The 27,159-nt window shown below is 28.5% G+C and overlaps 3 protein-coding genes across 5 annotated transcripts; 2 read left to right on the top strand and 1 right to left on the bottom strand.

The window, feature by feature from the left end:
* Window positions 1-521: 521 nt before the first annotated feature.
* LOC132945567 (uncharacterized) lies at window positions 522-1,810 on the bottom strand. The gene is made up of 2 exons (XM_061015341.1): window positions 665-1,810; window positions 522-548 (listed from the first exon to the last, which is right to left on the bottom strand). The coding sequence occupies exons 1-2, from the start codon at window positions 1,808-1,810 to the stop codon at window positions 522-524; spliced, it is 1,173 nt and encodes a 390-aa protein (XP_060871324.1).
* Window positions 1,811-3,664: 1,854 nt separating this feature from the next.
* Window positions 3,665-17,345, top strand: LOC132944260 (espin-like). 3 transcript variants are annotated; one of them, XM_061013511.1, is made up of 3 exons: window positions 3,665-3,779; window positions 13,334-13,492; window positions 15,096-17,345. In XM_061013511.1, the coding sequence occupies exons 2-3, from the start codon at window positions 13,345-13,347 to the stop codon at window positions 15,902-15,904; spliced, it is 957 nt and encodes a 318-aa protein (XP_060869494.1). In that variant the 5' UTR covers window positions 3,665-3,779; window positions 13,334-13,344; the 3' UTR covers window positions 15,905-17,345. The 3 variants fall into 3 exon arrangements, with proteins under 3 accessions (XP_060869494.1, XP_060869493.1, XP_060869495.1); XM_061013510.1 differs by lacking the exon at window positions 3,665-3,779 and adding an exon at window positions 7,834-8,043; XM_061013512.1 differs by lacking the exons at window positions 3,665-3,779; window positions 13,334-13,492 and adding an exon at window positions 7,834-8,043.
* Window positions 17,346-23,499: 6,154 nt separating this feature from the next.
* LOC132945508 (uncharacterized) lies at window positions 23,500-25,934 on the top strand. Its single transcript, XM_061015281.1, has 4 exons — window positions 23,500-23,616; window positions 23,750-23,905; window positions 25,241-25,408; window positions 25,683-25,934. The coding sequence occupies exons 1-4, from the start codon at window positions 23,500-23,502 to the stop codon at window positions 25,857-25,859; spliced, it is 618 nt and encodes a 205-aa protein (XP_060871264.1). The 3' UTR covers window positions 25,860-25,934.
* The last annotated feature ends 1,225 nt before the right edge of the window (window positions 25,935-27,159 follow it).

Consider the following 27,159-nt stretch of genomic DNA (forward strand, 5'->3'; position numbering starts at 1 on the left):
ATTAACCTTTTATTTGCAAAGTAGTCAATATAATTTTATTTAAACATAATTATAAAATTAAATACATATTTTTTTAAATTAATAATACTGTTAGAAGTTTCATTTTTTTTATTTACAAGAAATGGACTTTTCGGCTTTTTGCTTCACTAAATGTTTTAAGTATATCTTCGTAATTTAAATTATTTGCAATTTTCGTTTCAATGGACAAAACTGCTAATGCTGAGAGTCTTTCTTGTGTCATCGTATTTCGTAGGTAATTTTTAATTATTTTAAGCTTCGAAAAACTTCTCTCTGCTGAAGCTGTACTGACAGGAATAGTGAGCATAATTCTGACTGTTATATAAACATTTGGATATATTTCTTGTAAATTATTTTCTATTATGTATTTGATGAGTTGTTTTGCATCCTTAATAAAGTCTGGTAGACTTGAAATTATGAGTTGTAATTCTTCGTATAATTCAAATGATTGAATGTCGCTCTTTTCACCTTCTTGAAGAACTGTACCTAAATCACAACAATGCTTATAAAGATCTTCTTTGGAAATGGATCTTAAAATATTCATATCATAAATAAAACCAAAATATTCAAAGTATTCATTCAATGATTTAAATCTCCATTTAATGTCATGTAGAATTCCATCAATCATGCTGTTAAAAAAGTCAACTCTAAACTTTTTTTCACCATTCTCTATAGGTTCATCAGTGTGTTCATAACTAAACATTTTTTTCTTCTTTGCTATTCTCTTGTTTTTAAAATTTAATTCTATTTCATAACTACTTTTTTCTATGAACTGGCGAGATTCTATAATACTTTTATTGAATCCTATATCACGATATTCTTGAATCCAATTGCAAAAATTATTTAAAGAATCAACAGCCATTTTTAAATTAACTTGAACTGATTGCCAGATTTTACTTATATTATTTACACGAAGTAAAATTTCATACCACACATGTATTGCAACAATAAATTCAAATGTTAACATTTCTTTTAAAATGGCTTCACAATCACATAGAGTTTCTGCGTCTACTATTTGCATTTTAAGTATATTTATACAATCAATGATATCGTCAAATTGAAATAATATTGCTTTGACTGCAGCAATTCTACTTTCCCACCTTGTTTCAGATAAAGACTTTAATGTTAGTTTTAATTTATCTTTAATAAGATCCCATCGTTTACTAGATTTTGAAAAGAGCAAATAAATTTTTTGAATAAAGCCAAAAAATGTTGTAGCTGTAATGGAAGACTTAGCAGCATCTACTAAAATCAAATTCCAGCTGTGACAACCACAAGGCGCAAAGAATGCTTTTGGATTAATATTTAATATTCGTGTTTTAACACCCTTGTTTATTCCTACCATATTCGCGCCATTATCAAAACCTTGTCCACGACAGTCTTGAATATCTAAACCATTACTTTTTAGCTCGTGTAGAATAATGTTTGTTAAATGTTCCCCTGTTGTGGAATCAACAGCAATAAATCCAATAAAATGTTCTTCTATATCACCGGTTGACGTATTACAAAATCTTAAAATAATGGACATCTGTTCAACGCGACTTATGTCTCTAGTGCAGTCGAGCATGAAAGCATAATATTTCACTAGTTTTACTTTACTAATAATCTCTTCAATTACTTTTTTAGACATAAGTTTAATTAATTCATTTTGGATATCATGACTCAAATAATGTTGTGCCAGTTGTTTTTCATTAATTAGTTGAAAATGGTTCTGTAATGAATGATCATATTTGGACAATAATTTTAATAAATCAATAAAGTTTCCAGAGTTATTGCTATCATCTAACTTCATTGATTCTCGATGACCTCTAAATGATAGATTATGTGAGGCTAAGAAATTTATTACATTAATTAATTTTTCAAACAAATTGTACCAATGCTTTTGTGATTCACGAATCCGTTTTTCATTTTCTTGATCTATTGTTTTCCCGAGTTTAAGTTTCAAGATCAGACTTAGTTTCAACTTCTTTTGTCAATTCTTCATTGTATTTTGAAATTCCTTCATTTAAATCCATTTTGGCATTAGGTTCGTCTAAGTCTGTAGTTGTTGATGTACTGGTTTTGTTTAGAAATTTCATCATACTAGTACTCATAGCTTGGTTCACTTGCATCATTTCAGCTTTTCTCTTTCTTTTGGAAGCACCAGATTCCCATTTCCGACCAGTATCTCTGTCTCTACTAGATCCAGACATGATACCTACATATGGATAGTTAATTATATTTTAATAATAAATTATTATGTAATATTTATAAAATTATTATTTTATTATTTATTAAATTATATTTATAATACAAATAATATTCTATTACAAATTACAATTATTTATTAGTTCTTAAAGTTTTAACTAACATTTCCAATACAACATACTAAAATATATTATTTCCATACTTCCCTATTATAAAAAATTATTATTATAGGTATATCTATTCTGTCACAATAAATCGTTTTCCATACTGATTATGTTATTTTCATATTATAATAAAATAATTTTATAACTAATATCATAAAACAAAAAAAAAACAATGGAAAATGTAAACACAATTAATAAAGTTTTATACTTACAACTTAGGTACGTGTGGTATGATTTTTGCTTCGTTAAATATTATTAAATTGAATATAATTTTCGGTAATCGATCGATACAGAAACGAGGATAAAACACAACCAATTGAACTAACAACAACTGTCAAAATGAAATTACGTTATCGAGTTTAGATAAAATCGGTTCGCCGAATCGGTCAGTCTGGCCCCGATAACGCGGTTTATATGTTAATTATAGAATAGTCGCGGTCGTTTGCCGATCGGCAACCGACAAAACGCATAGTGTGATCTGGTACTTTTAGTAATGACTAAATATGACGAAATATAACATTTATGGTTATGATTTTTTTTTTAATAAAATAATTTCATGGATACAAAAATTTTTGTATAGATACTTCTCCCATATTTTTCTATGGTTAATTATAAGTCCCTATAAAACGCGAGGCCCTTTGAGGTGCGAGGCCGTGGGCAATGGCCCACTTCGCCCACGCCTAGCGCCGCCACTGTGTGTGAATAAGTTTGTTACATAAATAGCTTAAACTCAAAATCAATATTTGATTATTTCGTTGTGCATAAAAGTAGTGTATACGTAGCGGCGAAAAGTTTCAAGTCCTTGGAATTGTAACATAATACATAACTAAAACCATTATTTTTCAGTTAAATATCCAATTTTGTCATAATTTAAACTTAATAAATATATTATATGAAAATAAAAATGTGGATTTTTTAGTTTTCTGCGAGAACACCTTAAATTATGATTAACCATGCAGCGTGTATAGTTATAATAACTAAAAATTAAAACATTTAAATGCCTAGGTTCAAACAACTTATAATTTATGACAAATGTGTGTTGCCCAACTCTTGCGGTCCTGCCCGACGAAAACTGATCGCCGCCGACTCTTGAACAGATAGTATTATAGCAGCTGTTGAATTCTGATCAAAGTAGCAATATATTATTTCTCTTCGGCCGAAATTCCCTTCCCCGTGGACCGAGCCATCGGCTGCAGTACGAGGCAAGACAAAGAAAAAAACATTTATGATATTGTGTGACTACACGAAACCATAAATGTGATGTCCTACTTAGTATTCTCGGAAAAATCATATTACGATAATCGGTGTGTTGGGCCCTGCAGTGGTGGCGAGGAGGTATACGCATTGTGGCGCATATGGCATATTATCGTATTTGAACCACCTACGGATCGGTGTGTGCCGTATGGAAAGGTAAACATATTTATTCAGGATAATTAAATATTTAAATGTAGTTCATTAGTATAGTATTAATATAAAATAATAATAAAACGTGTTACTACTATATCAGGTATACAATAATACTTCGTTGTACCTATTTGAACAATTTAACTTGTATAGGTATTATATGAAATAACTAAACTATTTGAGTTATTTTCAATCTCAAAAAAATATTAAACTTTTCATAACCTTTTATAACGCTCATTTTAAATATTAAGTAAAATAATTATTTTAACAAAATACAATATAATAAAAAGTGGGAAGTGGGTACAGTAGGTTTCGAGTGACCGGAGTGAGTGTTATGGGTGTGTTAAATTTGAATTCAATTTTAGGAATGTCATTGTATACAAAAAAACGATTCTGAGCGGAGACAGCCTAATGTATATTTTATGATAATAATTATATGTTCTTTGATATTGCTATTAAGCTAACTTATTTTACCATTAGTGTTACAATAGGTTTATTTAATTATTATCGAAATCATTGCATTAATTATTATACCATTATGTATATAGCTATTATATATTTATATCATATTATCGATATTGACTTTTGAGTCAATACCAACTTACCGTATAACAGTGTGAATAGGTACTAGCTAATAACTTAAAATGTATTGCTTATAGCCTTATTGTAAAATGTTTATATACGTCAAATTCTCAAACCCCCGCGAATAATGTTTTTGAATACCTGACAAAATAACGAAATAACTAACATATTTATATTTTGTTTAAATATCTAATAAAGTCGTACCTAGGTAGGTATAGTATAAGTATAGTATAAGTATAGACTGTATAGTACCTATTATAAATAAGTCGTAGTAAATTGTGCATAATATGCGTCACTGCGTCAAAAACTCTTTGAAAAATATTATAATATTCTAAGATAAATATGTTTGTGTACAAGTGTACATTATTTGGGTTAAAGTTTTAAATGTTGGACAACTTAATCAAATATTTTGTTAGTATATTGACCATATTATGTAGTAGGTATACATAAGTATATCATGTATATCATAAGTCATAAATCATAATTTATTTTTATTTTTAAACCGAACTATTTTCTTTCTGCTAATAAAGTGATGACATTTATTCCTGGAAAGTCTAGTAATATTGTTAAAATATTACTTATCGGGATCAAAAATAAATATAATTGATTTAAAATTTTTCTGGTATATCCTATCGACTTATTTTTGTAATACATTCAAAACTATTATTTTAATAACGTGGAAAATAACGTGTTAGTGCGTTACTTCATAGAAATTATTTTTCAAAAGTAATAATTTTGTTACAATTGCGTTACTTTAAGTAAAATGTAATGAAATTAGTAATTACTACTGCGTTACTGAAAAAGTAATTGCGTTACAGTAATTTGTAATTTGCGTTACGTTACTACCCAACACTGGAAAATATTGAAATTTAAAATCAAATTTTGCCGCCCCTAACATTATAATATTATCAGTATTTTGAAAATGCCACCCTTGGCGTAGGCCTATGTTGCCTACCCCTTGACCCGGGCCTGCGCTAGCTGCGGTTTCAACTTGCAGCTGTAGTCGTACGAAAATAAATAAAATGCAGCACGACCAAAACAAATATGTTAGGTAAAATAAGTATCATTACGAGAGTATACAAAGGAACTATAGGTACCAAAAATTTCGTTTGCTTCTTGAAATAGTAGCGAACCTCTGTTTATCTTACAGTTTTTTGTACCGAATCAGGTATATGGTATGCCCGCGCGTATAATGTTTTTGAATAACAAAATAATTGTCATATTTATACTTTGTTTAAATATCTAATAAATTCATAGTATTTAAATATAGTATTATAAATAAGTCGTAGTAACTGGAGTATTAATACTTAGTTTATAGGTCTATGATTAATACTATATTACTATTATGGTTCTAAATTTGAAATATTTCACTTGAAATTTTTCAATTGCAATTGCAATTTCATGAAATATTTCAAAATTGAAAATTTCACTGTTCTTGAAATATTTCAATGAAATTATGAAAAATATTTTTCCTTCTTTTAAACGTGTTCGGTTATAGATGATTAGAAACAATAAATTGATTACACACTTAGAATTAAAGAAAAACATATTATTTTTGTTGATTTATTATTTCATATTTGTATATTCTATATTTTATAGTGCTGACAAATATTCCTGGCATTATTTTGAGAGTAAAAAATTTTTTTACATGAGTTGTAAAACATTGTTGTATATCAGCGATTCAAAAGATAATGGTTTGAAATAAAGTTGAAGTCAATTCCAACAATGAATGAAATAATACTGTATTTTCAGTAATTATTTATTATAAAGTGTACAAAAGTCGTATAATATGTGTGAATATGTGGCTGAGTGATGTGAAGGTGCTCTGGGCTCATTATTTTATACTTAGATCATATAGTTTGTTATAACTATTATAGATTTGTTAAAAACTTATAAATTATGTAAATATGTTACATATTTTTTTTGTTTCATACAATAAACCAACTTTTAAAAATATTCACTTAGAAGTTGATGACTATAAACTTTTAGGTATGATAAGCATTTTATTTTTGTTTTTCATAAAAATGAAATATTTCATGAATTTTTTATGAAATATTTTATGAAAAATTCATGAAATATTTCAAGAAAATAAATTTCATGAAATTTTAAAACCCCAATTACTATAAACATTTATGAAGGAACTATAGGTACTAGCCACAGGGTAGCCGGATTGGGCGGTTTATCGCCAATTGGGCTATATTTATATTGACCAAATGGCAAATACCAACAAAAATTATATCTTGTCGGGTTACCTACCGCTTACTGGGTGATTTAACAATTCCAAATTGGCGTGTTTAGAGTTTTAGACTTTTAATTTAAAGCAATAATTTATTGTATGCTGATTTGTTTTTTCTTTTAAAAAATATGGCTATGTACTCATCACTATTGTCAATCTATATTCCATAACCGTGTATAAAACACAAAAAAAATTGATTTTGATTATTTTATTAATTTTAATACACCCACAGATATATAAAAATGTATTTTAATATATCTGTGGATATGCCATTCTGTTTGCTTATCACTCCCACGGCGGCACTGCAGTTGGGTATATATCTTTAATCGTGGTTATGGCACAGTGACACAGTTTATTTATTAATCAATCTATCTTGTTATTAACTAATTAATAATTGTCATAATTATTTATAGTCCATGGTACCAGATACCACGGTTCATTGGCTGAGCTGAGCTAGCTGCTCTAATTGTATAGTTTGATTTTTGGTTATCAGCAATGTGGATTGATATCAATAAAAAATAAATTCTGTTTTATAACGCCCAAGTAGGTAGGTACCTACTAACAAGTAATCGTTCACTATTTTAATTTGTCACCGATCTATTCTAACGAATTTTGTGGATTACGATCAAACTATCGCCATTGAAACAGTCCATATTTTTCCATTCTTTTTTTTTTTTGCCAAATGTTTGGGTGGTGTTGTAAAATTTTTAGTGTTTTTGGGCATTTCAGAAATATTGTACCTTTGCTATTTTAGGTGACCTCAACGCTCTTTATTGGTGGTACCAGTGGCGTATATACAAATTATTTTCAGTATGGGCCAATTTATCACTAGTCAAGCATAGCATGACTAACATAGCCATAACTATACATTTTTTAGGGAGCTGAATGGTTATAATTATGACATATTATACAATACAAATAAAAATGAGCAATTTAATTTTATAATTATTATATAAAATTAATTTTTTAATTCTTTTTTAAAAAATATTGACAGTTATATATTTATACATATTTTAATGTTATCTTACTATGAATTTAACAAGTCATCAAAGCAAGTCCTGACAATCTAACATTTCCATGTTAAAAAACGATTTTAATCAACCGGCTAAATGTATTAATCATGGTGAACTGTAAATACTAAATAGTGTAGATATACAATGTACATACAATGCTTTAATTGAACCTGCAATTTCATTATAGGCTCTGGCCTAGGGGGGCTCCCCCCTATATACACCACTGGGTGGTACGCTGACTTATCCATCTGGCAACCCTGGTCTACTAGGTAGGTACTAAGTACCTTGCCGTCTTGCCGTCGGACTGTCGGAGAAGCAGTTTTAGCACAGCACGCAGGCTGTCAGCACGCCAGTGTCAGCGCCTGTACACGATATTTCGCGTCTTCAATATTTCAAAGAATAAAATCAGCGAACCAGCAGGCCAATATAATTTTTTTAGGTGAGTATACGCATTTGTTTATTTATTATCTGCATTATTAGGAAAAACGCGTCTTGGCTATATAGTTTACATTTATATTTTACGAACGACATTCATTAAAGTTGGGTTATTTTATAGGATATTACGTTAATTTAGGTACCTACTACCTATAATATTATAGAACGGGAAAACGCAGTATTCGGAACGTTCACTAAAAAAACGAATTCGTTCACGTTCAGTGCTTAAAAAAGGAACTCGTTTACGTTCAAATTCATATATTTTTCAAATCAATACGTTCACGTTTCACGTCTTTTGAAAATAAGAATGCATTCTTTTAATTAATTAAATTAAATTTTTATGTATCGTTTAAATACGAATACAAAATCGTGGAAATCATAATAATATTGTTGTTTTATCTTTTATGTCCAAGCGTGCCCACTGGAATTGCATGTATTTTATTTTTATAATTCGTAATAAAATATTATAATATATTATCATAATATTATTATCAATCAATATTTATTAAATAATAAATACATTTGAACGTCTTAAAAATCGTTCAAATTCATTAAATATATAAACGTTGTTCACATTAACGTTTTATTCGAAAAATAAGAGTAACGTTCACTAAATATGAACGGGAACGCGTGATCGACGTTCTTTCCAAACACTAGTTCCTTCGTATACTCTCGTGATGGTACCGGTTTTACCTAACATATTTGTTTTGGTGTGCTGCATTTTATTTCTTTTCGTACGACTGCTGTAAGTTGCAACCGCAGCAAGCGCGTATACTTATAATATGGTCAATATACTAACAAAATATTTTACGAAGTTGTCTAACATTTAAAACTTTAACCCAAATAATGTATGCGTGTACATACATTTATTTATCTTAAATAAGTTTCCAAAGAGTTTTTGACGCAATGACGCATATTATGCACAATTTACTACGACTTATTGATAATACTATACTTAGGTATAGACTAAGACTTTATTAGATGATATTATTGTTGTTTTATGTCCAGCCACTGGAATTTCATGTATTTTATTTTTATAATTCGTAATAACATATTATATATATCATAATAGTATTATTATCAAACAATATTAATTATTAAACAATAAATACATTTGAACGTCTTAAAAATCGTTCAAATGCATTAAATATATAAACGTCGTTCACGTTTACGATTTATTTGAAAATGATGAGTGACGTTCACGTATCGTTACTAAATATGGACATGAACGACATTCTCTCTAAAAAGTACGTAAACGTCATAATTTTAAGGAACATAAACGATTTTTAATTCATTCAAATGAAAATCCTTTTTAAATATTAGATTCTGAGTGGAACGATGAATGTATTGATTTTACAATGATGTGTGTTTTTTTTTTAAATTTATTTTTATTTTTTATTTTTGTGTCTGTCATTACCTTTTAGGACAGTAAAAGTGCTTGGATTTTATTCAACAATAACTTTTCTGATAGGAAATCTAGTTGGTACTTTGGGGTGTCAAAAGTAAACATTTTCAAGTAGTTTTCAAAAGCGATGTGAAAAACAAAAGAAAAATTAAGGAAAACCGGGAATTTTACGCAAAATCTGTTTTTGAGAAAATTGATTTTGGTTTTTGGTGTAACTCTAAAACAAATGATCGTAGGGACATGAAATTTTTACTGAATGTTTATAATTGCATTTCCTATACACCGTAACATTTTCCAAATATTTTGACTTATTTTGAGCTGTTTACGGGACATTGTCAATTTCCATTTTTTTTAGTTTTTTTTTCTATAAATATCAATAAAATTTTATCTGTTGAGTAAAAAAGCTTGAAAATTTAATAGAAGGCTCCTAGATTATTGTTTCAAAGGCAGATGAAAAAAATTAAAAATTCTTAGTCACAGTTTTTATTTATAAGCATTTAAAGTTATTTTGAGTTGAGAATTCATTAAAATTTTTCTTTTTAAATCAAAGATTTGAAAATATAATACAAGATTATCCATAAGTTAGTCTAACTTTATCAAAAAAAAAATGTCTACAAGAAAGTCAAATTAAATTTTTATGAGCGTTTGAAATTCATATTTTTACAACATTTGATATTCACTCGATATCTCATGTAACGATTTTCTTATTTTGTTGTAATTAAAAAACGTATGACTGTAGATACTTGAAAATTTCACTGAATGTTTGTATTAGCATTTTCTATACACGATAAAATTTTGAAAATAATTTGACTCTTTTTGAGCTGTTTACGGACATTGTCAGTTTTCAATATTTTTAGTTTTTTTTTCTATAAATATCATTAAAATTTTATTTGTTGGGTAAAAAAGCGTGAAAATTTAATTCGAGGCTCCTGATATAAAGTTACAATAGCAGTAGAAAATACATGGGCACAATTTTTTTTTATAAGCATTTAAAGTTCAAATTTTGACAACATTTATCAAATTTATAATTTATTAATTATTTTGTAGTTAAAAATGTATAAAATGTTTAACTTTTATGGCTAAGGATTGAAAATTTAAAACAAGGCTCCACGTAAATAGGTTATATATAAATTAATTTATTCACAATAATATCATCAAATATACTTGGTAATATCATAGGCTGACTGACCGTTTTCGCTCAGAATCGTTTTTCTTATACAATGATATCATATCATTAAATTCAAATTTAACACCATCCATTACAGTGACCCTCTTGTAACCTAATGTACAGCAGAGCGACATCCACTTACCCACCTTTTTTATTTTTGCTGATTGAGGTTTCTAACCTACCGGATTCCACTTTAAACATTTCTACATTTCTACCAAAAACTCAAAAGTGATATTATCAGTAGGTAATTAAGAGGACGCTAACCATTAATTTTTTGTACAATATGTACTTGGTAAAATTGTGTCCGGCTTAGTGCAGTGTGTAGGGACCTTTACTCACGTATAACATACCAAATGTTCGTTCAATAGTTATAAATGTTTTAATAGTGTACTATTAATTTTGATCATTAAACTTGTTTACATATTTGAACAGTTTTAGGAGATTAATATTCCATTTATATCCAAGCGTATTTTAATATTGTTAATTATTATTCTGATATTAAAATGTGTGTAAGTACTTTAGTACTACTTCGGAAAATCTCGTCAGGTATATAATTTCCTGGTAGTTTTTGTTTTTTACTTAAAAAATAAAACAAATTATTATATTAATTGTTGAAATTGAAGCTTGGGTAGACTGACCGTTTGTGAGCGCGTTTGCTTGTACGAATTGCGGAAAAAAGTCCCCAAACTACAATATTACTCACAACAACAAGACATTGATTTTACTAGATTAATTACTCGGATTACTTCGAATACTAGAGAATTTTAATAGATAATTAGTGTAATTACCACATTATTAATATTTAATTACAAATATATAGTATATAGATAGGTATAATTATCATTTAAAATATTAATATAATACACTAAATAATTTTCGAACATTACCAATACCTAATATTATTTTGTTTTATATTACGATTTGAAACAACATATGTTAATGGTTTTTTTAAAAGAATAAGTACCTGCATTCATTAACTATTTTTAATAATTATTATTTGTATTATTTAACGTATCGATCAATCGAAATATTTGTATTTTATATTTATAATATTTTAAATAATATTGTATCTATTAGTAAAACTCAAATAACTTCTAATAATTTTATTTATTAATATTTGCAGTGGTATCGTAAAAATATTATTAGAAAACGTAATATTTTATTTCAGGGATTTAGTTTTTATTGAATTATATCTACATAATATCTCTTATATAATATAAAATATTATTGTTAATATTTGAAAATTATAATATAAATATCTATAAAAGTAAGTTAAATTATATTCAATAGGTATATATTTTAAACTTTGAACGTAGATTGGTTTTTTAATTATATACATATATGTACTTGATTTTTAATTTTTTTAATGATATAAGTATATATTTGTAATTAAATATTAATAATGTGATACACTGGTACCTAATTACACTAATTAGCGTTTAAAAAATATTTGTTCAATCATTTTCATGTGGTTGTGAGTAATATTGTAGTCTGGAGATTTTTTTCCTTGGGTCGGGGAGTTTTTCTCCGTGATTTTTATTCCGTTTACTGTCTGTACGTAAATCGAAGATAATTCGCACTCCTAGAACAAGACTGCCACAACTCAAAATTCATGAATTTTGAGTTATGACTACTTTTGGATAGAGAAAAATAAGCTCTATTAAATGCAAGAACGCCACATTCAATATCATTTTTCATTTAGCCACTATAGAGATCAAGCCTAAATTTTTGGGTTTAAGAGTGAATTTCAAAATATTTGAAAAAATAATATTGTAAAATGTGATTGTAAGTATTTAAGTGTTCAATTTCAAACGCATAAGTAAAAAACTCATTAAAATATCTTAGGTCCAAACTTCAAATTAATTTTTCTCAAAACTATAAATTTTGAGTTGTGGCAGTCTTGTTCTAGGAGTGCGATATATATTTTATATTTATGTGTCATCATTGAGGCCATGTTATATCCAAATAACAGAATGGACATTTAAGTCCTAATAAGTAGGTAGGGTGACGTAGCCAGGATTATGAAATGGAGGAGAGGTGTTTAAGTATAAATTAAAGTATTAAACCAAGTTTTTTACAGTTTTCATACATAAATAATATATTTATTTTGGGGGGGGGGGGATTTTAAGGGGGAGGATTTGAACACCTGATACCCCCTGGCTACGTCACTGAGTATGTAGTAAGTTAATAGGAAATAAAATATTATTACGTGCACACACGTGTTACTGTTTATACTTTATAATGATAGAATACTATAGTATTATTTGTATATTTCAACAATATTATTATTATCTACCTAGTTTTGCAATTGTTTGTAATGTTAGATTCTAAGAGGAGCGTTTAATGTAATGATTTTACAATGATGTGTGTTTATGTTGTATGTAAATATTTTTTCTATTAGAAATAATGCTTTAATTTTTAACTTCAGCATCTTTTTTGATAGGAAATTGATTCTAGTTGGTACTTTTGGGGGTCAAATGTTAAAATTTCCCAGTGGTTTTAAAAACGTTAGGAATATTAAAAAAAAATAAGGAAATCCCGTTTTCGACAAAATCAATTTAGTTTTTTGTAACTAGTAAACCAATAACCGTAAATATTTTAAATTTGGATGTTTATTTTTCTGTTTTATAAATCATTCAATTTTTAAAATATTTTGAATGTTCTATTTATGGGCATAAATCCTATTATAATTTGAGTATAAAATATATTGAATTTTTTCAGTTAAACTAAAAATGTTTTCTTTAACAAAGCTGGCGTATAATTGGTGCAATGGGGAAGAAAGGTCTGCTTACGACGAGTTGGAGACGTTGGAAATAAGCGTTAGACCATGTTGCCTATTGTTGATACTCTACCTTAGGGCAGAAAATGCTGACTATGACGGTAAATATTAGACATAAGACATCGTAGGCACACCGTACATGATATGGACTGAATCAATATAAAGTGGCTGTAAGGAAATATCTTATATTCGAATACACAAGGTGATTTTTTTAGCATGCTCCCCCAACTTTTATGCTTAAAATTATATTCAAATTCTGATTTTCAGAATTTTTAAATACACATAGAGACCATATTATGTTTTTCGAGTACTTAAATTTTTTTGCACCATTTAAAGATGATACCACGACAATACAAATTTCTGTTTTTCAAATAGAAACCTCTCTTTTTCACTTTTAATTATTCAGCAAATATTTTTGTTGAGAATTTTGATGTACCTAAATCAAAATTAGAACGAGTAGTTTTTGAGTTATGTAACTTTGTATATTAATGATAATATGTCTATGTAGTAATGGATCAAGTAGATTTGGGGCTTAGATGATTTGAAAATTTTAATAATTATACTATTGTTCTATAAATATAAATAATTTGTAAAAATTATTCAAGTATAATGAATACTACATCTAATATTACATAATATTGCTTATATTTTTTTAAAACCATATTTAAGGATTATTATCCTTAGTACAAACATTTTAATAACTCAGAAACTACGGATGGGGTATCTAACCCCAACCTCCGTTACTTATGTATAGTGCATGTACAATGCACTCATATTATAACGAATCGAGGGAAAAGAGTCCCAGTAAAAAAAATCTTACACTAGGAAAACTAGTTCAACACTGTAAAAGCCAAAGGTGTCACATTATAAAAAAAAGTAAATTAATTAAAAAAGTCTAAAACAACAAATACAATAGTAGGATAGTACTTATATAATTAATAATTATTATAATAATGCTATTAACAATATCCTAATATTTTAATTACACCTCTTTCTTCTTATGAATTGTGGTAGATAACAATAAAAATATTTAAGTTAATGAAAATAATTAACTGTGACAAGTTAAGCTAATGCAGTTCAACTGCCTCCAGTTAAACGTTAAAAGTTAACATAAATAAATTAACTAGATAAATTACTAAGATAGAAAATTAAATAAACTTAATTCAGTTAAAAGAAGTAAATTTATTTTTCAGTTACAATATAAGTATTAAACTGCCCTAGTATGTTGATTTACACATATATTTACCAATACGTTTAGCTGCAATGTGTAAAAAATTAGATTATTATAATAGATAATTATAAAATAAATTACTAAAATTGAAAAAGAGTCAATGAATCAGTATTGTTTAGTTGATTTTGCATGACACAAAAATATAATTAACTAAACTGCACGGCAATGATAATTAACTATAAAAAGTTAAGTTAGAACACTACAAATTTTAATTGAATAAGTTAATAAGTCAAAAACAAAAATGAATAACTAGTTAAGTTAATGCCCACCTTTGGATAGCAAATATATTATATGCACAAGCCTTTCATACAATACCCACTAAAACTACAGTACTGTATAACTGTACAAGAATAAGAATTTTGGTAAATTATTTTCCTAGTGTTGGACTGATTTTCCGATTAGGTACCACATAATATCACTACATCGTTTAATATAATATTATAATTTTGTTTTGCTTGTTTTCCATTCCACAGTTTCCAATGACGATCAAATGTTTATTGCGGCCCATCAATCAATCAGTGAAGAGGCCGCAGCCAGTGGACATGTTCGGTGTTTGACGTTTGCGGAAGGCCGCGGGTTCCCATGGACACGTGCGATATGTGTCCTGTCCGCAGCCCACGGACAGCTGGACTGTCTGCAATACGCATGTGACCGTGGCTGTCCGTGGGATGTTGAGGTGTGTTGCAAAGCCGCGGCCAACGGTCAGCTAGCATGCCTGCGCTACGCCCACGAAAACGGATGTCCGTGGGACTACACGACGTGCGAAGCGGCTGCGGCTGGTGGCCACCTCGACTGTCTACAGTACGCCCACGACAACGGAAGTCCGTGGGATTACATAACATGTGAGGTGGCTGCAGGTGGTGGCCACCTCGACTGTCTACAGTACGCCCACGAAAACAGCTGTCTGTGGGCCTACACGACGTGCGAGGCGGCTGCAGCTGGTGGCCACCTCAACTGTTTACAGTACGCCCACGACAACGGATGTCAGTGGAACTTCACGACGTGCGAGGCGGCTGCAGCTAGCGGCCATCTCGAATGTTTGAAGTACGCCCACGACAATGGCTGTCCGTGGGATTATAAGACGTGCGAGGTGGCTGCAGCTGGAGGCCACTTTGACTGTTTACAGTATGCCCACAAAAACGGCTGTCTGTGGGCCTACACGACGTGCGAGGCAGCTGCAGCTGGTGGCCACCTGGACTGTCTGCAGTACGCCCATGACAATGGATGTCTGTGTGACGCAGCTGCGGCTGGAGGCCACTTCGACTGTCTAGAGTGGTGGTGACCAAGTACCAAATCTGGCCGGACAAAGAATAATTAAGAGGACTTTACACTAACATTTGTTTTCGCCGTCTTCCTAGTGTGTACCATATCAAATTTTACGCTCAGCAATTTACGTTAAGTTCCGTTAGTTTAAAAATTGGAGTGAATGTCTTATATACAATTTAAAAGTAAGATTATTACCTAGACAATATCATAGGCTATTTATTATATTTTAATTTTATTGAGAGCTATAAATATTAACAAACTACAAACAATTTATAATTTTAAAATACTCAATTTTAAAATTAAAATATAATAAAAAGCCTACGGCATTGCCTAGATAATAAACTTACCTTTAAAATGTACAAGATTGAAGATGTCAATTCACTTTAATTTGTAAACTAACGGAGTTATACGTGATCTACTCAGCGGAAAGTTTCCTATGTCACGAACTTGTAAGACGAAGACAACAAATTTCTGTGCAACGTGTCTTAAAATGAAAATCGAAATTGAAAAAAAAATTAAATTCAGATTGTAAGGTTTATAAAATTGAATACAAAAATAATATTTCCCATTTTTTATCACCAATCATGTTGTTAATTAGACATGGCCTTGTTAAATTAAAAGAAAACGTTTAAATTCTTGAACTCTACTGTATGCCCGCGAACATGTCAGTGCGATGAATAGTCGCAGCCCCCGCAGCTTACATCCGCATAGTCGACCTCTGCAAAAATAAAAGTATGATTAGGAATTTTCAAACATGATATAGGTACTGATATTATTTTGATATTATTATTCTTATTTTATTAATATGACATATTTAAATTATTAGAAAAAAATTACCTCTGCAGTCAAAACCTTATTGATTCATATTATATTTTAAACTAATTTGATATTAATTATTTTTATTATTTATTAAAAAGGGGATATTTTAAGGGTAACGTTTAAAATATGATTCATATAGGCTTTATATTTTATGAATTTTGAAGGGTCATATGTTATATAATTATGCGTCGATAATTAAAAATGCTATTTACATTTGAATTTTGTTTTTAATTTGTTAATTGCCATCACTTAATAACAATTATAATAATATATATGTTTGACATTTGTGCTTCTATTACACGTCGACTACTTATTGTTGTACCTAAAATCTAACTACCTATTGATTTATTATAATAATAAAACCGTGTTTGGTATCATTATTTCATTTTATATTATATAGGTCAAAACACAGTATTGTACTACTGTATTGATAATAAAAAACGCATGCGCGCACTAGGTATTATTATACCTATAAGTATGTATATTTATTGAACTATTTATAATTAATGCATAGATCGTATACAGTGTACTCTCGGTAACTCGAACCTCGATAACTCGAAATTCTCGAAATCTCGAACTAATAAAATTCCCCTTCAAATAACAATCAAACATTAAGATTTTGATAACTCGAAATTTTTAACACGTCAAATTATTTTTTCCCCCGAGAGCTTTGAGTTACCGAGAGTACACTGTACCAGTACCTAACCAGTATAAGGTCTATGAATCAATATTATTAGTGGAATGGTTTTTATTTTCTTAATAATTTCACATAATATTTATTAGAAGCAGTACGTGCATAATAAACAGTACCTATAATAAACAATAGTATATACTAAGGGGGATTTAAAATTTAAATTCATCTAATTATTACCACAACAAAATGTGTTTATTATAGAGAAGCGCTGTTTTGAAAATAATAATCTAAAAACAATTAAAAAACCTAAATTATTAAATAAAAAATTTATAATTGTAATAACGTTCATTTTTTAACAAATATTATTTATATTAGCATTCGCTGCATTCGTAAGCCAAAAATAGTGTTTAAAATGTTTTGAATCATTTGATCTACTTATAATTTGCACCAATATAAGTATCTATGACCAGTGTTGTGCACTGCAGATAACTTTAAAATTTTCTAGATAAGATAACAGTTAATTGTGCGAAAAATGTATCTAGATAAAAAATAAGATTACCCCCTTTTTATCCAGTTAAAAAAACAGTCACTACACCATGAATCTAAAATACAACTTATAATTTGTACAACGTGAATATTTAAAAATCTAATAATACAAAATAAACAATTAAATTGTCAAAAAATGTGAATATAAATAATTTATTTATCAATATAAAATAAATAATTTATTAGGTGAACCATGATTGTGGCCCAACTTGTCCATGGAGATAACTGTCCATCATATGGCCTGCTCTTTGAATTAAGATGTTCCCACCCTCATTTAATATATTGATAAAATCCCTTATTCTACGTGTAGCATCTGCTGTTGCCTGTTTCCACTCTAGACGTATGATTTCTTACCTTACCATTTAAAAACAACGAAAAACCATAAATATATACTATATACATTTAAAATTAAATATAATAATTAATATACTGTTAGGTTTTTTTGTACTTAGTCTATTTCTTTATAAAACTGATTTTTAATTAGCAACAGTTTTTCTAGAATAAAAAATAAAATATGTATATAAATATATTACTTATAACTTCTTATCTTATTGTAATTTGTAAACAACCACCTCAAATCATAAAAATTAATACACAGCACTAAATAAATAAATAAAAATTCATTGGTTAGGTAGATACTACATAGTTAGATTAGACTTCTAATTTCCGAAGAAATATTATATTAAAAAATTGATTAAGGTTACTAACCTAACTTAACTTAAACTTTTATTTTCAGTTTTGAACCTTATTTTTTCCATATGTCATTACTACATAGGATTTGTACTGTTTTCACATGATTTAGCATTCATATACCATCGTTTCTTACGTCAATAATTTATAACATTTTTGATTCATCTCATGTTCCGAAATTTACTTAATTTAAAATTAAGAGCAACAAGTGTCTAGACAAGTCTCTAAAAAGTTGTTAACCTTTTTATGTAAATTCTATTATTTTGCTTATTTCTAGAACTTTTTTAACACATAATATTAATATATTATTACCTAACGTAATTTTTTTTTGTCACCATCACACGGTATGACCTTTAAAATAAATTGTAGGTACCCATATAATTATGGTGTATAATAAACAGTCTATTTCCTAAATACTTTGAAGTTTAAACACTTCATTATGAAGGTACCTACCCATAAGTAGTAAATTATACCAAAACGCAGGGCTACATTTAAGATTTTGGCACCAGGTAAAAATTAAATCACTAATGATAATTTATGAATATTAGTTAATAATAAATACTTACAACTTACATAGTTCTACAAAACTTGGATTTTTATTTTTTAACGTTAATTTTTTATCAAAAAATATAACATTGCATAGGTGTTATATTGTTATATAAATAGATAGTTAGTTTAATGCACGATATCTTTAATCAGAGGACGTCACACACGCATGTGTTGTCTCCATTTTACACACGTACGACATAGACAAAACGCGTTTACGCAGTTTGAGTATAACTTGCTCAATTTTGGTGTTAGAATAAAAACATTTATCACAAAATTAAAAGATAACAATATTTTAGAGGGTAAGATAGAAGGTTTTTTAAAAAATTTAAATTTTGAAAAGTTATAAGTAGGTATTTTCAAAATTTTGAAATTGTTGGTATTTCTAAACGACATAATGAACGTTATATTGGGTATAATTGAAAAAAAACGACTGGCCCTTAGAAATATTGCCACAATTCAATTTTGTAATAGGCACCTATTTTTACTTTAGAACCAAAATTGAGTGATAATACTCGGGCTGCGTAAACAAGTTTTGTCTGTATTGTACATGTGTAAGACGACCAATGAGCCTGTGACGCTCTCTTAAAATCATTCACATTTCATATATGCTTTATGACCCCATATATTGGTTTATTTTTTTACGGTTTAATAAACATTTGGATATTTATCGTTTCCGCACATTATTTGATATGTTTTTTCAATAAAATTGTATATATTATATTTTCATATTTTTTTAGAGGTTACAGCTCAAGCATGTCAATCGCTCTAAATATATCAATATTCTTTTTTAACTTAGTCATGATTTGGCCACCCCTGATATATAAAATAGGTATAATTTTTGTTTTTATTCAATTAACAACGGTTTCCTTTGTGAAAATTGAATCACTGGTAAGTTTTTTAAAAACTTTTGTAACATTTATTTAAATATGTAAATTTATAATTTCCTTGACAACTTAATCACATTTTTTCTGTTAAATATATTTATTTGAATATTTCCGGCAATATTTAGAGGTTACAGCTCGACATCCATATAATATATAAATACATCTTATAACTCATGGCTATTATTTATTCTTACTGTTGAAAACGTATGAAACACTCTATAATTGTTGAAATCACAGGCAAAATGATGATGAAAACGTTCGGACTTATTTTGTTTTTCTCATTGTCTCAATCCGAAAACTTGAATTGGTTTATAAGTAAAAAGCACGAATTAAGATATATAGGATGCCGAACGAGAGCTTATCAGGTTAAGACGGAAGTTTCCAAAAATCCAGAATGACTTATATCGCTTTTTGCCTGAAACCTTCAAGAACCTGAAAACTTTCGACTTCGCAAAAATACTGATAACGGGCTGTCGTTTGGCATCCTGTATTCGTGGTAAAAAGACATCTAGCATAACAGAGTTAAAAGGGAATATAACATCTATGATACCTTTTGACGATACTCTTACAGTAAGTACATATTATAATCATTAATCATTAATTGTAGATTATTTAATTACATTGAAACTTTCAGGTTATGATATCTCGTAGGCAAATTAAATTGAATCTGTATAATATATTATAATATATAGATAGGATAAGCCCTGAATGATTCGTAACCAACGTACCGCCAAATCTACTGAACTGAATCACTTGAGATTTTGAGGGAATGTAGGTACTATTATATTACTTTAACTTATAAGTAAATTAAGAATGGATTTTAAAATATTTGCATTTTCGGGTGATGCCTAGCCAGTTTTAGTTAGTTGCATATGTACCTGCTTATGGTTTTAAAAAATATTTCTATTGATGAAATAATTGGGAGTTTGTTATAATATACAATTATAATGAATGATATAAAATAAATAAATAATAGTATGTGGTTTACACAATGACGAATTGTACACCCAAATAAAAAAGATAATAATAATAACAATAATATAAGTATAAATTACCCTTATGGCTTACAATAATAATAGATAAGTTGATGCGCGGATCTGCTAATACGGTAGTGTCCATACGAGCTATATACTCGGCGCTTAACGCACACTCGAACAAAAATGATTAACTAAAAGGCCTCTATGGCTCACAATGGTAAAAAAGTATAAGTTATTGACACGACAAAAAATATAATAAAACACTTTACAAATTTGGAGCAAAATGCAAAAAGGAATATAATCGTTAGGGTATATCTATCAACCTAACCTCGTGTAAAATTACGTGATTATATTGCTCGTTTATCCACGTAAGATCTTTCTACTACTGTGTTATACTTACCTAATGATATTTATATTATCTACGTTATTATAATATATGTGAAATCACTTACCTCGTGCGTGGGTTGTGATGATTGCCTTCTGCGATTTAATTGTATTTCTTCGGGGCGGTGTTTGACGATCGATATCACTTTGACTTATATATGCTAGGTATGTACCGCGTGATTTTAATTATACCAATGAGCTAAGATGATTTTCTTTTAATTTATATCTCGTTTGATGATATTTATATAATTTGAATATTACTCAGTTATATAGTTTCTACGGTACATTCCTTAACTTTATTCGTAAATCGCAGTGTAATGTGATTATTATGTAATTACCTTAATTGTGGAAGTTAAGCCTAGTTCTCTTTTAAATCCATTACGTCCGAAGTCACCATATATAAGACCTTTTGTGGACATTAATAACTACTCGAACGTAATCTATCCTATGAACTGCTAATATACTATGATTTTACACCTAGAGGTTTATTTTATTCGCCGTCACCATATAGGACCTCTTACGGACATTGATAACGACCCGAATACAACCTAACCTATGAACTGTTATAGCATCAATTTAACATAGTATAATTACAATTATAATATTCTAATCACACTACCACTAGCAATCGATTATTTATATTGGAGATATGATGATAGAGGATAATAATTAACAAGGTGTATTTGATCAGCGATACGAGACAAATAACTTAGTGACAATGCCTGAATATTCGAATGATACAATATACATATAAGTTCATAACACAAAAAGTAATGTATGAGCATATACGAATAATCATTGTAGGTGTATCGCGATGTTGACTGGCATGGACAATGTGTATTGAGACTTCTCTGGAATAACATTGACGACGAGTCGATTCCTTATGGTCCTTATATAATATGACTTTGTGTGATCCTTTCTTTTGATGTGCATCGATTAATACGTGATATTATAGTATTGATATATTTTCTTATTTTGTGCAGTGCGACAAAGCTACCGCTAATAATTTATTGTGTTGTTTTGACCGAACGTCATAATCAGAGAATTATCGAAGGGGTCTTGAAGTATATAATATATATACGTATGTATATGTGTAAGAATACGTTCATAGTTTTATAATATACGGTGTTTTACTGGCGCCGCTGATAATTGATTGTGTTGTCTCCACTAAACGTCTGATCGGATAGGTGTTGAATATTTTTTATGTGTTGCATGTGTCGCGTATGTGTAAGAGGACTGAGGAGTGCGAATAATGTATGTATATATATACCTAATGCGTCACTCCACATTTCATAAAATAGTCAGTCATTATAAGTTATCTCGTGTTTTATTTTAAATATAAATATAATATATTACAATAGCAAGAGTCTTGCAAGAGCCTTGCGCAAGACCAAGACCAAGATTTTGAAAGTCTTGGTGTTGGTCTTGTTTTGATCATCACTAGGCTAACTTAACATTGTGTGTCTATTTTATATATTAACAATTGTATGTGTATATATGTTTACCCGGATAACTATACTGTGTATACAAGCCTTCTTCCTTATTATTATTTATACTTAACAGTATATCATGTAACGGTGTCACACATATTATGTGATTCACTAAACTATCATCAATGGTAGAAGGAGTGGAATTAACTACCTAGGTACTGCCTATTAAATGTCTAAAAGCTTTGTTATTTTTTATCGAAAAACATAAATTATATTAATCACTACTGTGATTATAATAAATTATCATGATTATATTTTCATAATTTTTTGGAGGTTTCAGCTCCAAGTATGTCAGTCCCTCTAAATATATCAATATTCTATTTTAACTTAGTCATGATTTGGCCACCCCTGATATATAGGATAGGTATAATTTTTGTTTTTATTCATTTTACAATGATTTTAATATTGTGAACATTGAATCACCGGTAACTTTTTTTAAAACTCTTGTGCCATTTATTTAAATATGTAAATTTATAATTTCCGTGACAAATTAATCACATTTTTCCTATTAAATATATTTATATAAATATTTCCAGCAATATTTAGAGGTTACAGCTCAAGCGTGTCTATCCATACCTATAATATATAAATATATTTTATAACTCATGGCTGTTATTTATTCTTATTGTTGAAAACGTATGAAACACTCTATAATTGTTGAAATCACAGGAAAAATTATGATGAAAACGTTCGGACTTATTTTGTTTTTCTCATTGTCTCAATCCGAATACCTTTTTAGGCCAAACTTGCCTATGGTTAGCAATAATCTGCTTTATTTATTAAACATATTACATGATAAATTTTCCCTATGAATAACATTTATGTGCATAATTGATATTTGACATGTCTTAGTAAGGATAACTATATAATATATTACTCTAATTACAGGGAGAATATAAATTGGTGTATAATAAACTATATCATTGTGAACCAAAAAAAAACAATCCAATTCAATTGAATTGGTTTATTAGTAAAAAGACATCTAGCATAACGGAGTTAAAAGGGAATCTAACATTTATGAGACCTCTTGACGATACTCTTATAGTCTTATAGTAAGTACATATTATAATCATTAATTTTAGATTTTTTTAATACATTGAAACTTCCAGATTATGATATCTCGTAAGCAAAATATAAATTATAACTATTTAGAGAAATTTATTAAATTTAATCTGTATAAAATGTTATAATAGATATGAGAAGCCCTGACTGACTTGTAACCAACGTACCGCCAATTCTACCGAACTGATTCATTTGAGATTTTGAGGAGATGTAGGTACTATTATTACCATAATGTATAATAATGGATTTTGAAATATTTGCATTTTCGGGGGACGCCTGGGCAGGCTTAGTTAGTTGCATATGTACCTGATTATGGTTTTAAAAAATATTTTTACTGACGAAATAATTGGAAGTTCGTTATATAGAGGTTTCAATGTATTACTATGTTTGTACCATAAATACATTACAATACCAACTCCATTAGTTAGATCATATAGAGTGCATATTTCATTTCTATGAAATGACCCACGTCACTTATTTTTATCTATCATCAATCGATTGGAATTAACTACCTAGGTACTAACTATTAAATGTCTAAAAACTTTGTTATTTTTTATCGAAACACATAAATTATATTAGTCATTACTGTGATTATAATAAATTATCATAAAATGATTACCCGCTTTAACTGAAGTGGAAAGTCTTGGTAAACATAACTGTAGTAGAGAAAAATACAAAAAGATAAAGGAGAAAATGAAAAGTAAGGATTAAATGTAAAAATGGTAAAAATATTATATTAAAATGGTGTATATATTATGGGTATACTACGTGTTCTGATATTATTCAACGTTGAATAGTGATTTTATTTCATTAGTTTAAAGGGTACGCGTATAATAATTATTCTACTACTTTTGTGCGGTGTGATAAATGTGTTAAATGTATTGTGTTATTTTTGTTAAACGTATGTTCGGAGGGGTCTTGAAGTATAATATATAATATGATTTACAAATTACAATGCATTCAACAATTTTATAATGTGAATGTCATCTAGAGCCGCTGATAATTATTGATTGTGTTGTTTTTACTAAACGTCTGATCAGAGAGGTGTTAAATATTATATTTTATGTGTTGAATGTGTCGCATGTGTATATAAGGAATGCACATATATGACTAGTATGATGTATATGTATAATGAATCACCCCACACTCCATAAGGCTCGTAGTTATCCCATGCTTTTATTTAAGTATAGAAATATTATATATTGCATAATACTATAGTAATAACTAATAAGGTATAGTCTATGAGTTTGTTATTTTAATTTTCCCTTGAATTGTTGATGTTTATAGTCAGCTTAGTGATATAATATTTAATTGCAGCTTGATATTAACTTTGCATCTTGGGGTTCAACTGGTGGTTGGATACCAAATTCAAATATCATCAAATCAAAAAAAGCATTTAGTAGTGTAAAATATTTGTTTGGTAATGGTTGGATTATACTTGCCAAGGGTTTTAATATGACATCAGATAGCTGTCCAGTACCAGTGGTAATATATTATAAACACATTAAAACCTATTGTACCTATAATTATATAATAACTACAATTGGATTTGTATTAGGTATATAATATTATTTTATGACTTGAAATTGTTAAGTTAGTATTAAGTACTAATAATACAAATGCATTAAATATTGATATGCTATTATGTGAGATCATTTTATTAAGCATTAAAATATAATAATTATAAAATTAACAATGTGTGTGCTTCGCTATCAAATTATTATGTATTTGTAACGATTTTTTTTATAAATTTTTCCAGGGTACATATATTACATCAGGGGTTGACTTTAAGAAATTAGAAGATAATAACTTTCCCAAAGTATATTTTTATGGAAAATATAAGATTTCGATTAGCTTTAAAAATGTAGAAAATGAAGTAGTTGGCTGCACAGTTGCGGAGGTTAATTTGATACGACCGTGGGAAACACCAATTTGATTAAATTATTCTAAATAATAATTAAAGTTATTGACTTATTTTAGAACCATAAAATATACAACATTTATTCTTTTCTTTAGCGATAATAAATATTATTATACTCATAAATTATACATATTATAATCAAACTAATACATTTTGTAATCAGTTTTTGATTAAATTGAATTCGTTATTTGGTTGTTATTTATATACAAATCCTTATGTAATGTGTTGCTCTTGTGTGACTACTTTTCTCATATGCCTCACGTATTAAATATAAAAACCTGCATACAGGCTTATTGTAAAAATAAATTACAGATTGTTTGTTTTAAAAATAAAGTTTTTTTTTTTTTGAATCTGTTAACTAAAACAATAGGTAAATTTGATACATAGTAAATAATACAAGTTATATTGTATTAGCAAGTAATTTCTTCGTTTTATAATTTACTAATTTCATTGTCGGTTGCTACTTGCTATACGCCGTTTATTTCCTTGATACCTAATCATTAGATTTTTTTGTAAGATGTATGATTTTTATTTTACATTAAATATCAGTTTGAACTTTTTTCACAATATTTATCCACAAAAATATATTTGGTTTTTCTTTATAAAATTTTTTTTTTAAAATGTGAATTAAATGATTCACATGCATTGGTAGTTCACTAGTTCCTAATAACGAAGATGATGATTCTGCCAAAATAAGTGGTGAAAATGCAGCGTTTTCGGAAATCTACGTATCTCATAAATAGTCAATATACATAAACATAGCACTATCTTATATTTAGGTACAATGGACATAAAATACCTGTTTGTACGTATATTAATTAAACTTAATGAAATCAGTTACTGTTATCGAAAATGGTCCAATAAAAATTTGGAGGAAAATAGAATCCAAACTTTTTTTGGAGAAAAATGGACAGTGGAGGAAAAATGTGTCTCATTTTTGGATGAAAATTTACCCATCCGGTTTTGGTGGTTTGACAGTTTTGACGACCTATAAAAGTAATAGAAGAGAATTGAGTATCACAGAAACCAACTTAGAACAGAAAAAAGTTTGGGTGGTAATTTGTGAATTACAACCTGAAACCGACCCTTGTGATATTAAAGGCAAATTATTCAAACTAGGACATATTGTACATAATATTATAAACATTCAAATTTTAAAAAAAGTCGACCCTTACAACAAGTGTACGGGCCGGGTACGAACAGAAATAGTTCATGATGCCCGGTCACCTAAATACTTCGCACGCACTCTGTACACACCGACCGGCCTGTTTTATGATGTGTGTATCTATGTATAGCACTCAACAGAAAGTGGACA

The sequence above is a fragment of the Metopolophium dirhodum genome, chromosome 5 (genome assembly GCF_019925205.1).
Source record: "Metopolophium dirhodum isolate CAU chromosome 5, ASM1992520v1, whole genome shotgun sequence".
Lineage (NCBI taxonomy): Eukaryota > Metazoa > Arthropoda > Insecta > Hemiptera > Aphididae > Metopolophium > Metopolophium dirhodum.

Bases quoted from the DNA above. Each gene is read 5' to 3' on its own strand.
- LOC132945567 (XM_061015341.1), bottom strand. From the start codon at position 1,810: ATGAAGTTAGATGATAGCAATAACTCTGGAAACTTTATTGATTTATTA. The intron at 549-664 runs GTTGACTTTTTT...GAATATTTTAAG, and splicing joins ATGGTGAAAAAAAGTTTAGA to ATCCATTTCCAAAGAAGATC.
- LOC132945508 (XM_061015281.1), top strand. From the start codon at position 23,500: ATGAAACACTCTATAATTGTTGAAATCACAGGAAAAATTATGATGAAA. The intron at 23,617-23,749 runs GTTAGCAATAAT...CTCTAATTACAG, and splicing joins TTAGGCCAAACTTGCCTATG to GGAGAATATAAATTGGTGTA. The intron at 25,409-25,682 runs GTAATATATTAT...AAATTTTTCCAG, and splicing joins ATAGCTGTCCAGTACCAGTG to GGTACATATATTACATCAGG.
- LOC132944260 (XM_061013511.1), top strand. From the start codon at position 13,345: ATGTTTTCTTTAACAAAGCTGGCGTATAATTGGTGCAATGGGGAAGAA. The intron at 13,493-15,095 runs GTAAATATTAGA...TCCATTCCACAG, and splicing joins AGAAAATGCTGACTATGACG to TTTCCAATGACGATCAAATG.